Here is a 12,902-nt window from a genome sequence, read left to right on the forward strand (position 1 = left end):
TTATCAGGTAGTAATAAATATTTTATTTTTCCCATCACTTCAATATTAAAAATTAAGTTCATGACATACGTTCTCAAGGTTAGCTCATCGGTCCATATTAGTCTATGTGTAACAGTGTGTTGAATGGTGTGCATTTCTCTACATAATTATTTACAAGTAGAAGAAACTGCTCCACATAAATCATGTTGGCATGGCGATCATCGGCCTCCTCCATTAGCTGCTCCACCCCCGGACTGATCCTGAGCTCCTGACATCATCAGGAAGAGAACGAGGGGAACAATGTACATCCACTGGAGAGAGGGAGGCAAATGTTCCTGTTATTATCAAATGATACCCTGAGTTAGATGAACATCTTGTAAGGCTGTGATTAGTGATGCTTCTCCTGCACAACAGTCCCACAGTTTCATCCTGTTCAATGTCCACCTCACTCAGCAAACGAGAGAAGGACAAAGAGTGGCTGAGAGAGTGAGGTGAACAGTGAAGTGAAACACATCTCAGGGTCAATGCCAATGTGTGTGTAAAAGAAGGAGGCACAAAATGACTAGTGACTTTGGCTACTTAAACTGTGATAATCTAATCCACTTTAGCAATGAAGGTGTGTATGTTGTCCAATCCTATTTTACCAGAGTGCTTCAGTTTATTACTAATCAATGGGACACACCTGGATTAATTAAAGGTCTGCAGTGACAAAAAAACCCCTGATCATTAGCATTGACCTTGAATGACAAGGACAGGAAGGGAGGGACAAACAGGAAAAATGATTAGTGAAAAATGTTAGCGTTAATCAAATCAGTGAACAGTATAACACATATATACATAAGCTTGCAAGAAGCAGAAGAGACACGGAGCAGAGCACAGCACAGACATAGGCTGACAGCCCAGAGTGAGTTGCTGAATGAGCCAAAGTGAGAACAGTACTTGAGTGGGAATCAGCTCTGCTGCTCTTCGGCTCCCCCTGCTGAGGGTTGTGCCGAACTGCTGGCCATGAGGAAGATTGCACCTCCCAGAATCAAATACCACTGGAACACAGCACAGCATAGCACTAAGTCAACAAACGGCACAGTCACAATCAGCAACACAGACTCAGACAACAACACTGATTAAATCAAACACAGCAATGGAAGCACAGCACATAAAACAACACAGCACAAAGCCCTATACCATGCACGCGGTTTGAGCAGTTAGTGAGGTAACGTTGGTCAACTGAGTTAAACTCGGGATAACTGGTACCACGGAAGTGGCTCACCTTTTAGCCAGGTACATTTCTATGGCAACAAATCCTTCAGAACTACCCTGCTCCCATTCAAGTTAACTCAGGGCTAACTCCATTTATCCTGAATGAAGTGTCTGAGCTGCGAGTCGAGGACCAACGCAATCAGATTCCCTCCCTCTCACAAAGATTGCGTCACCATCCCCTTCATTTGAGGAAGACGACTTTGTGTTAAAATACGTAGAGTTAGCGGCAGGCGGACAACAATATCAACCGTCGTAGTACGGATAAAGCCTGCGCTGGGATGTGAAGCTAACTGATGCTGGCTAGCTTTTGAAAACCCCGAGTAGCTTCAAATCGTAGCATACCACTCAGGACAGGACATATTGGCTAGGGTTAGACAAAACAAAGACACAAAACAACATGCAGATTTACCCGGAGTATACCAAACTTAAGAACACCTTCCTAATATTCAGTTGCACTCCCCCCTTTGCCCTCAGACCAGCCTCAATTCATCGGGACATGGACTCTACAAGTAGGGCTGTTACGGTGACGTATTACTGCCACACCGGCGATCGAGTCATGATTACAGTCAAATTCCATGTGACGATTTAGTCACGGTAATTAGGCTTCTCCAAGCTCTGATGCTGCTGCTGGTCCATTAGTAGCCTACAAAACTTGCTAACTGCTTGGTACTCATCTCTCTACTATCCCTCTAATCACTTTGACATCAATGCAAACGTAATCGAAAACCAAAACACTTAATGAGAGCCCATGCGTGTGATGGCCTCTATTAAAAAGAGGAGGATCCCGTCAGCTTTCTATAGGCTAGGCCTACTATATTTATTTCTCAACTTTCATAATATTAAGCACATTGCTTCTCTTTACAAAGGGAGTATAGCCAACCTGGCTGGCAAGAAAATGAATTACGTGGAAATTGTCCTCTATTCGCTATTTAAGTGCATAGATGACATGTATTTTTCCCCCTGCCTGTTCCGACAGGTGAATGATAATGGTACATTCTAAATCAAATACTAAATAAATGTGTGAAATTTACTTATGTAAAGACAAGAATAAATCAAGAATAGTCTGATGGGTGATGATATTAGCCTATCACTTGTGAATGATGTGTTATCACTTGTGAATGATGCCCAGCTTGTGTGCAGTAAGGAACGAAACAGCGCATACCTTTTTTTTTGCAACTTTTTCAAATCATAGTCGCACACGTCATGTAGCCTGGCCTATATGTTCAGTTGCGATACAAACCATATCAAAGGGTGGCCAAATAACTTCTTAAAATTAAGCATATTAAATCAGTCAAGTTTGGGGGAAGACAATTTTCACCATAAAAATAAACCTTTACATATACAGTGAGGGGAAAAAGTATTTGATCCCCTGCTGATTTTGTACATTTGCCCACTGACAAAGAAATGATCAGTCTATAATTTTAATGGTAGGTTTATTTGAACAGTGAGAGACAGAATAACAACAACAAAAATCCAGAAGAACGCATGTCAAAAATGTTATAAATTTATTTGCATTTTAATGAGGGAAATAAGTATTTGACCCCCTCTCAATCAGAAAGATTTCTGGCTCCCAGGTGTCTTTTATACAGGTAACGAGCTGAGATTAGGGGCACACTCTTAAAGGGAGTGCTCCTAATCTCAGCTTGTTACCTGTATAAAAGACACCTGTCCACAGAAGCAATCAATCAGATTCCAAACTCTCCACCATGGCCAAGACCAAAGAGCTCTCCAAGGATGTCAGGGACAAGATTGTAGACCTACACAAGGCTGGAATGGGCTACAAGACCATCGCCAAGCAGCTTGGTGAGAAAGTGACAACAGTTGGTGCGATTATTCGCAAATGGAAGAAACACAAAAGAACTGTCAATATCCCTCGGCCTGGGACTCCATGCAAGATCTCACCTCGTGGAGTTGCAATGATCATGAGAATGGTGAGGAATCAGCCCAGAACTACACGGGAGGAACAATGATCTCAAGGCAGCTGGGATCATAGTCACCAAGAAAACAATTGGCAACACACTACGCCGTGAAGGACTGAAATCCTGCACATATACATGCCCATCTGAAGTTTGACAATGAACATCTGAATGATTCAGAGGACAACTGGGTGAAAGTGTTGTGGTCAGATGAGACCAAAATGGATCTCTTTGGCATCAACTCAACTCGCCGTGTTTGGAGGAGGAGGAATGCTGCCTATGACCCCAAGAACACCATCTCCACCGTCAAACATGGAGGTGGAAACATTATGCTTTGGGGGTGTTTTTCTGCTAAGGGGACAGGGCAACTTCACCGCATCAAAGGGACGATGGACGGGGCCATGTACCATCAAATCTTGGGTGAGAACCTCCTTCCCTCAGCCAGGGCATTGAAAATGGGTCGTGGATGGGTATTCCAGCATGACAATGACCCAAAACACACGGCCAAGGCAACAAAGGAGTGGCTCAAGAAGAAGCACATTAAGGTCCTGGAGTGGCCTAGCCAGTCTCCAGACCTTAATCCCATAGAAAATCTGTGGAGGGAGCTGAAGGTTCGAGTTGCCAAACGTCAGCCTCGAAACCTTAATGACTTGGAGAAGATCTGCAAAGAGGAGTGGGACAAAATCCCACCTGAGATGTGTGCAAACCTGGTGGCCAACTACAAGAAACGTCTGACCTCTGATTGCCAACAAGGGTTTTGCCACCAAGTACTAAGTCATGTTTTGCAGAGGGGTCAAATACTTATTTCTCTCATTAAAATGCAAATTAATTTCTAACATTTTTGACATGCGTTTTTCTGAATTTTTTGTTGTTATTCTGTCTCTCACTGTTCAAATAAACCTACCATTAAAATGATAGACTGATCATTTCTTTGTTAGTGGGCAAACATACAAAATCAGCAGGGGCTCAAATACTTTTCCCTCCCCACTGTATATATAAAAAAAAAGCATTACATGCATAATCACATTTGCGGTCACCTTTGAGAATTATGTTTTCCCACTAATGGACATCCACACTTACAGCCTACTGCCACGTGCGCATTGCTGCGCTTATAATGTGAAGAAATGCCTAATAGTTTAGCAACATTTTAAACTAAATGTTCTGATCTGTTGTGTCAGCTTCATTACTTAAATGTTTTTTTTTATGCTAGTGGTGGTATTCATTTGGGATCTATCCCATCCCACAACTGTCCCAGACTATTTTGGGAATATTTATTTAATCGCACAGAATAGGTCAATTTCTGTACTATGGAGGATGGTAGATTGACATAGTCGAGTGCTTTTGCTATTCGTTAGGCCTTCTCATCTTGTTGGCTGACGAAAAGTAAATGTGGACAGTTCTTCCAATATCTTCAATATGCGCCTCGGAATTGGATAAGGACGCGAGCAGTGGCGTCCCCGAAGTGTCTGTCTTCACTTGTAACCTGTGAGAAAGACATGATCACGTGACGGAGAACCATTTGAGTGAGAGGTGCTTTGGATCATGCAGCTGGGAGAAGGGAATTAGAATTATTATATTCAGCCCAAGGGCACAACGGCCACTTGTGGCAATGGCATGGATATTTTTAGGAGCAATACGGCCACACAAAGGGAATGCCGCCAGGAAATCCGAGGCATTATCAAGTGCTTGTCAAATTGTGAATGAGACTGACTTGTGTACAGCCTGCGCAAGAAACAAAGCAGAGCTCATGCCTTTCATGCGACTTTTTTCAAATCATCATTACAGTCGCATCATGCAGCCTTAGAATGCATTACAAATCAAAACATATAGCCCAACATTTGTATCACAACTAAAGTTAGATAAATGTCTCTAAATTAAGCATATAGGAGTACCTGTTTCTTTGTTAATTGCTCAACACAGAATAGCCGCATGTGCGCACTCCCTTAAATCAAAGTATCCTTTCTATTTTATTCAACCATGTTCAATTGTATTCTTCATATTATAAAATAATGCCACGGAATTCTAAGCAAATCTTGTCTGCTAAATGAACTATGCTATTCTGAAACAGACTACATTTTCTTCATATCATGTTTCTTTAGACCTGTCTAAAATAAATAATGGATTTATTGTGAAGGTGTAGGCTATATTACATGGATTTATTAGACTTTTTAAAATGTAGATGTTCCAAAGATCTCCATCAGTGGCTAGTAGGCTATGTGTGGAAGACAGGAGATGCTAAATGTGTTTATGTTAATTAATGGTAAATTACGATGAGACCGGCAGTTATTTGCTTGACAATCACCGGCTTATGAAATTTCATTACCGTCACAGCCCTATCTACAAGGTGTCGAAAGCGTTGATGTCCTTTGGGTGGTGGACCATTCTTGATACACACGGGAAAGTGTTGGGAGCGGACAAATCCAGCAGCATTGCATTTCTTGACACAAACCAGTGTGCCTGGCACCTACATACCCTGTTCAAAGGCACTTAAATCTTTTCTCTTGCCCATATACCCTCTGAACGGCACACATACACAATCCATGTCTCAATTGTCTCGAGGCTTAAAAATCCTTATTTAACCTGTCTCCTCCCCTTCATCTACACTGATTGAAGTGGATTTAACAAGTGACATCAATAAGGGATCATAGCTTTCACCTGGATTCACATGATCAGTCTGTCATGGAAAGAGCAAGTGTTCCTAATGTTTCGTACACTTAGTGAATATATAACGGAACAGAGCAGCTCAAGACTGAACAGCAGAGCAGAGTTTAAAAGACTTGAAGAGCCCAGGGATAGACCCAATAGACGGTCATAACGACACAGTGCAGGACACAAACCACAGATGTCTATGCACACTTACATATTTGGCAAAGAAGGATTTCTGCTCCTGTGGCTTGCCTCTCTTTTCATGTTCTATGTCCATGTGCTCAATAAACAGAGCAGTCTCCGGCCTGGGGGAGAGGATGATGAAGGATATTGTTAGACAGAGAAAGGTTGAAGTCGACCCAAAAGAGTTAGAAAATCAAATCAAATCAAGATTTGATAGAGCCAGAACCATATTTCTGTGACCAGAACATCAATAAGGACTGATGACTCACTGGGGTGCATTGGTAGGCGCTATGATGGTCAGCGTAGTGTTAAAGGCCTCCAGATCAACTTCGTCCTCCACCTCTGTCCCCCGACACGCGCCTGGAATGGTCACTATGGAAACACCGATGAGGTAGCCAGAGACATCAGTGTGGAGGGTGATGACATCGCTGAGGTGGGACTCAACTAAAGAGCACTGAGGGAGACAGAGAAGAAACAGATATGTTTACAAAAGACAATGCCAATGAGGTGTGTTGTCTTTTTAATTTCAGCTTGCTATGAGGGTGAGACACACATACCGCTCTGACGAACGCCGTCAGGTAGCCATCCATCTGGCGCTCTGTCTGCCTGTCTGTCAAAGACACTCTGGGCACTCGGATTTTGTACAGACCATCCACAGCAGCCACTTCCTGTGTCAGAGGGACAGGAGGGATACAGATTCAGAACAAAATCCTGACTGCTGACAGTAAACTCCAAACCACATCTGCCTCTTCCTTCCTCTCCTACCTTCAGAGTGTTCCTGTCCTCCTCTGATAGCTGGCTCTGGGAGAGGGACACACTGGTTTCCCTCCCACCCCTTAACTGCAGAGCTCCACGCACACGGAACCGAGACACATCATCTGAAAGAAACAAATGGTATAACACATGATGAGCACCAAAATCGTGACCTCGATATCTCCTGGAACCTTGAAGAATAATGTATCACAGTTAGACAATACATACTCACCAACTTCAAAGGAATGCTCAAGAGGGACAGAGAATCCACTGAAGTCTGTGTCCAACCCATCACCAGTCTGCGGAGAAGGAAATAGATGCAGTTTTACTAGAAAGAATATATTCAGACTCTTGCTTACAGGTACACTGTGGTTGGACAAGCTTCCTGTTTAGATTAAGACACCGCGGAGCTGGAGCAAGATATGGCTTGGAAAACGTACCTCACTCCACAGAATTGCGTTGTACTACGAATTGTCCAATTATCACAAATGTCAGGCCGTTATTTTTAATGGCAGTGTCTGTCAGCCAATCAGCTCCTTTGTTGTGTCAAGAGATGTCTGTTCTTTCGACCAATCGATTGACACATCCTATGTGTTTCAACTATATGCACAGAGCCTGTCTGATGCTTTAAGCGAACTGTTTGATGAAATAGTTAAGACACAAATGACTAGAGGGAGTCTGACCGCAATTGATTTGATTGTGCTGCCTGGCTCAGATTTGCTGCGCTGTGTTACAAAAAAAAGAGACAGCGAATGACTGTGTGACTAGCACCCGTTTCTCTCTCTCCTCCCTGCTGCAGCGATCACCACAGAACATCAGTGTGTATATCACTGTCTGTGTTGCTGAAGCTGCAACATAATTACAGCCATTTCTGACTGAAAAGTTCTGTTACCGAAATTCCTCATTTGTTTAGGAAAAACTATCCCTATTCCCTCAACCTGTGCTCTCTTTATGTGACACATGTATGCTTCGCATGCACGTGACGTGACCAATAGGGCCTGACCTATAGCATATCATAATCACATCAATAAATTGGTTATAACAAACTCTGTACACCTTAACACGTGACAGCAAAATGAATGCAGAGGACGTGACAAATAAACTTCAAGCAGGGGAACGTTTACTGGTTGTGCAGGAGGTAAAGGGGACGCCAGATGTGTGGAATAAATGTTGCTAGTTGTGGAAAATACTGGAGATCAAGAAAAAGATGGTATGGAGCAAGCGCTGCGTGCGCCAAACAGGTGCTATTAGACTACAATATAATTTTTCGGACCATTTCGAACAATGTAAACAACACTAAATAAATTAGAGTCTGTTGTAATGTTTTTTTGTAAAGCCTTTATTACAGCAAAGACTAAAATCATTTGTGAATGCAATTTCCGAAATGAAACGGTTTAGGCCTATTTATTGTTTACGCTAATTATTAATTAAATCATTGCTTGTTATTTTATTTTAAAACTAAAATGCTTGATTCCATTGCTGTGTGATGACATGAACGGATAAATGATTGAGTGATGCAGTAGCCTTTATAAGTATTGAAATATAGGCCTAAGTAAGTTATGGTATTAAGACTAAACAGGATGCACTCTTTGGCCTACAGCTTGATGGTGGTTATACAAGGTTGCTATACTATGCCTATGTAACAGTATTGCTTCCGTCCCTCTCCTCGCCCCTACCTGGGCTCGAACCAGGGACCCTCTGCACACATCGACAGCGACCGTTGAAGCATCGTTACCCATCGCTCCACAAAAGCCACGGCCCTTGCAGAGCAAGGGGAACAACAACTTCAAGGTTTCAGAGCGAGTGACGTCACCGATTGAAACGCTATTAGTGCGCACGCCGCTAACTAGCTAGCCATTTCACATTGGTTACACCCACTAATGATAATGACATGACTTATTATTATAAGGATGATAATAATAACAACAATATGAAGGAGATCAAGGAAAAGGTGTTATATTTTTTATTTAAAAAAGTATATTTTTTCAGTCAATCTGGAACAGTGCAAACACTAAATAAATTATAAATAATACCAGAGGCTGGTCTAATTAAAAAAAAGTGTAAAGCCTTTATTACAGCATAGCAAAGATTAAAAACAGCAGAATTTGTGAAATTGTTGGTGCTCACAGAATCAGTAGGCTATCAACTAAACACTCAAATAGGCAACAGAAGCAGGATCTGTCTTACATTTAACAGTTAGGCTATTGATTATAGGCCTAATTAATTTGCCATTTCCTCTCTCCTCATTTTTCTTAGACAATTAACCTCTTACATCTAGACGTTCCGCTAGCGGAACATCTGCTCCAATATCCAATGATGGGCGTGGCGCGAAATACAAATTCCTCTAAAATTCGAAAACGTCCATTTTTCAAACATATGACTATTTTACAGCATTTTAAAGACAAGACTCTCGTTAATCTAACCACACTGTCCGATTTCAAAAAGGCTTTACAGCGAAAGCAAAACATTAGATTATGTCAGCAGGGTACCCAGCCAGAAATAATCAGACTACCCATTTTTCAAGCTAGCATATAATGTCACAAAAAACAAAACCACAGCTAAATGCAGCACTAACCTTTGATGATCTTCATCAGATGACAACCCTAGGACATTATGTTATACAATGCATACATGTTTTGTTCAATCAAGTTCATATTTATATCAAAAACCAGCTTTTTTACATTAGCATGTGACGTTCAGAACTAGCATACCCCCCGCAAACCTCCGGTGAATTTACTAAATTACTCACGATAAACGTTCACAAAAAACATAACAATTATTTTAAGAATTATAGATACAGAACTCCTCTATGCACTCGATATGTCCAATTTTAAAATAGCTTTTCGGTGAAAGCACATTTTACAATATTCTCAGTAGATAGGCCGGCATCACAGGGCTAGCTATTTAGACACCCACCAAGTTTAGCCCTCACCAATATCAGATTTACTATTAGAAAAGTTTGATTACCTTTCCTGTTCTTCGTCAGAATGCACTCCCAGGACTTCTACTTCAATAACAAATGTTGGTTAGGTCCAAAATAATCCATCGTTATATCCAAATAGCGGCGTTTTGTTTGTGCGTTCTAGACACTATCCGAATGGTAAATAAGGGTCGCGCGCATGGCGCATTTCGTGACAAAAGATTTCTAAATATTTCATTACCGTACTTCGAAGCATGTCAACCGCTGTTTAAAATCATTTTTTATGCCATTTTTTCTCGTAAAAAAGCGATAATATTCCGACCGGGAATCTGTGTTTCGGCAAATAAAGGGAAAAACAGAAAGACGGGGGCGGCCAGTGCACGAGCGTAAGCCCTTTGTCCTCTGATAGACCACTTAGCAAAAGCGCTCGTGTGTTTCAGCCAGGGCTTTGAATTACGTCATTCAGCTTTTTCCCGGGCTCTGAGAGACCATGTGAGCCGTAGGAAGTGTCACGTTAGAGCAGAGATCCTTTGTAATGGATAGAGATGGCAAAGAAGTTCAAGAAATGGTCAGACAGGGTACTTCCTGTACAGAATCTTCTCACGTTTTGGCCTGCCAAATGAGTTCTGTTATACTCACAGACACCATTCAAACAGTTTTAGAAACTTTGGAGTGTTTTCTATCCAAAGCTAATAATTATATGCATATTCTAGTTTCTGGGCAGGACTAATAATCAGATTAAATCGGGTACGTTTTTTATCCAGCCGTGAAAATACTGCCCCCTAGCCATAACAGGTTAAGGCAAGGGCTGTTTTCTCCTCTCCTAACTCCACTGCTGCCTCAGCCGCATTGTTCTCAACACCAATATGATGGTTTACTTTGCTATTATGCACATTGCAACATGGTCTAGGAAAAGGCGCCAATTCAACAGGCACTGATGTGTTTCAGAACTGCAGACTGCGACCACTATCCAACGTGGGAGAATGCGCATTTGTTATAAAATAACCATTATTTGTGTTGCACCATTGTTCTTACATAATATAACCATATACAAGTTTAGTAGCACATGTCTTAGACTGATAAACTGTGGCATTTCAACGGCCTCCACAATGGATGTTCACTCAGACAGGTGCGAATCAGACAGGTGTCTTGTACACCATGATTTTGTTTTTGTTTTTACAAAATAAATTTCAGTCGACCAACAACCAAACAATCGACCAATTGACTAAATAGGGTCAGCCCTATATTCAACACGACCTGTCATTCCATAATGGCTGCTGTGGCTACTGCTAGCTAGCATAAGGACGAAAAACGGCAGTTTTCCAAAAAAAACTAGCAGTCCATCATTCTTCTCGGTGTAACCAGTTGGGATAATGGGACATTTTGAAGTGCAACGCATTTTCTCATCCCCCGTGGTGTATTAACCTAAACAAGAATCGAAACTATCCGACCCCAACGCAGCTGTAAACACGCGAAGGATCGGAATCTATTCTGGCTAGCAGTTTTACTTACTGCATTGGCAGTTCCCAGGGCAGATCTGCACTATGGGCTGCAGAACTAATTTGATTGGCTATTGAAAGTTGGGGGTAGAACATTTTTCAACGCAGCAAGAAGGAGCAAAAAGTGCAGTTAGCTAGCTAGGGCCCTATTGGATGCTGTAATCGAAATATCTACCCTGGGAACACTTTACAATGAGCAGTTCAGATGTAAGATGACATTTCCACAAATTGGTCCTGCCATTCAAACATAGTAGTATTGATCCGAATTCTTCTTGATTTACAGTGTGTATGTGTTGAACACATCCGTGCAATATTACAAATAACTACCATGGCGTGACAGAAATTGAGCACCACCACCAAGGCTGTCAAAGCCACCTACCTAGATAGCTAACTAACTACGGCTAGCTAAACAACATAATATCAATCTAGCTAGCGTTACAAATAACGCTAATTTTGCTGACTACTTAGCCAACGTTACTTGTTTGATAGACGTTGGTGAAAACATTATCTGCACAGTAAGTAAAGCTGTATTTGATGCATATTGAACAGCTGTTTTGCATTCATGCGTTGGCCTTCATGAACTCATTTGGCTAGTTAGCTAAGGTCGGACGGTTAGCAAGAGCTAACAGCAAACACACTAGTTGTCTAAGTTAATGGAATTAGATATTGGCAAAGAAAAAAAAGTGGTTTTGTCATACCTTTCTGCCAGTGTTGCAACACGCAAAATCAGCACACAATATAAGTATTGTGGGAATAATTGACAGTAACAAAAACGACTGTGTTATTGAAGCCATTTTGTCGGTCCGTGCGTCAAAGTAAACATGGAACTACAATGTTACGCGATGACGTAGTACACTGGAGAACGAGCACCAACCTATAGTAAACGGCAGGTGGCGATAGAGTAGCGTTGATAGCAAACTTCATGCAGGACTGTTGAAATGTCTAAAACGGGAGATTGAAAAACGAAAGGTAGGCCTACTCTTTGGTGACTCAGGTGTCAAACGCCAACCCTCACAATTCAATAATGCTTAGGCCTAAATGTCTGAAATTATATATTGTAGCGACACGCACAGACAGTTGTGTTAGGCTATTAGTTGGTTGTGTTGAACTTACCAGTACCGTGTTCGCGGGGTCCGACATGCCAATCAACCTGCTATCTGCCAATCGTGGGAATGCCAGGAATGTTCTGATGCCGGGCTTCCAGGTGGTTGGCGGAGTGGCGTGGAGGAGGGTTGGGCAGGGGATGGAGCATTGGAAGTTAATAAGACCAGGTTTAGCCATTGTTCTCTCTTACGTCTGGCCTTCACATGAGAAGGTCACAGTTGTTTTATAGGTTGTCCTTCATTTATCTGGCGTGGGCTACGGCCAAACAGTAGCCTGTGTGAAGTTGGGTTAATAAACCGTAAACTCAATCCTCTGTCTGGACAATTGTTCCTCTATGATCTAGTCAGGTCATAAAAAAAAACTCAAACATTACAGTTCTTCAATGTAGGAAGCAAGCACTTTTGTAAACGTGTGGTTAGCGTGTATTTGAATACATTTTTTATTATTTTTAAAAAAAAGTCGAATAAGATAGTACTTTATTAATCTCCCAAAGGGGAAATTTGATAAAACAATAAAACACAACAAAGGACGCAGACGCTAAAAGCAGAACATCAAACGAATATAAAAAACGAAGTGTTCGTGTGACTTATTGAAGAACACGTTATAAGTCTTGTTCAAAACACAATGTGTTGAGCTCCCGTTCTT

At 41.7% G+C, this 12,902-nt stretch overlaps 1 protein-coding gene across 4 annotated transcripts; it reads right to left on the reverse strand.

The window, feature by feature from the left end:
• LOC106601544 (ER membrane protein complex subunit 10) lies at positions 1-12,449 on the reverse strand. 4 transcript variants are annotated; one of them, XM_045715274.2, is made up of 8 exons: positions 12,267-12,449; positions 6,967-7,033; positions 6,747-6,859; positions 6,539-6,649; positions 6,251-6,435; positions 6,013-6,103; positions 919-1,019; positions 1-290 (listed from the first exon to the last, which is right to left on the reverse strand). In XM_045715274.2, the coding sequence occupies exons 1-7, from the start codon at positions 12,432-12,434 to the stop codon at positions 930-932; spliced, it is 825 nt and encodes a 274-aa protein (XP_045571230.1). In that variant the 5' UTR covers positions 12,435-12,449; the 3' UTR covers positions 1-290; positions 919-929. The 4 variants fall into 4 exon arrangements, with proteins under 4 accessions (XP_045571230.1, XP_045571231.1, XP_045571229.1 ...); XM_045715275.2 differs by lacking the exon at positions 12,267-12,449 and adding an exon at positions 11,852-12,004; XM_045715273.2 differs by lacking the exon at positions 919-1,019.
• Between the last annotated feature and the right edge of the window lie 453 nt (positions 12,450-12,902).

Source organism: Salmo salar, chromosome 03, assembly GCF_965601325.2.
Source record: "Salmo salar chromosome 03, fSalSal1, whole genome shotgun sequence".
NCBI lineage: Eukaryota > Metazoa > Chordata > Actinopteri > Salmoniformes > Salmonidae > Salmo > Salmo salar.

Excerpts from the sequence above, each read along its gene's own strand:
- LOC106601544 (XM_045715273.2), bottom strand. The coding sequence starts at position 12,434 with ATGGCTAAACCTGGTCTTATTAACTTCCAATGCTCCATCCCCTGCCCA. Across the intron at positions 7,034-12,266 it reads ACCCCGCGAACACGGTACTG|ACTGGTGATGGGTTGGACAC; the intron begins GTAAGTTCAACA and ends CCTTCTCCGCAG. Across the intron at positions 6,436-6,538 it reads TGACGGCGTTCGTCAGAGCG|TGCTCTTTAGTTGAGTCCCA; the intron begins GTATGTGTGTCT and ends TGTCTCCCTCAG.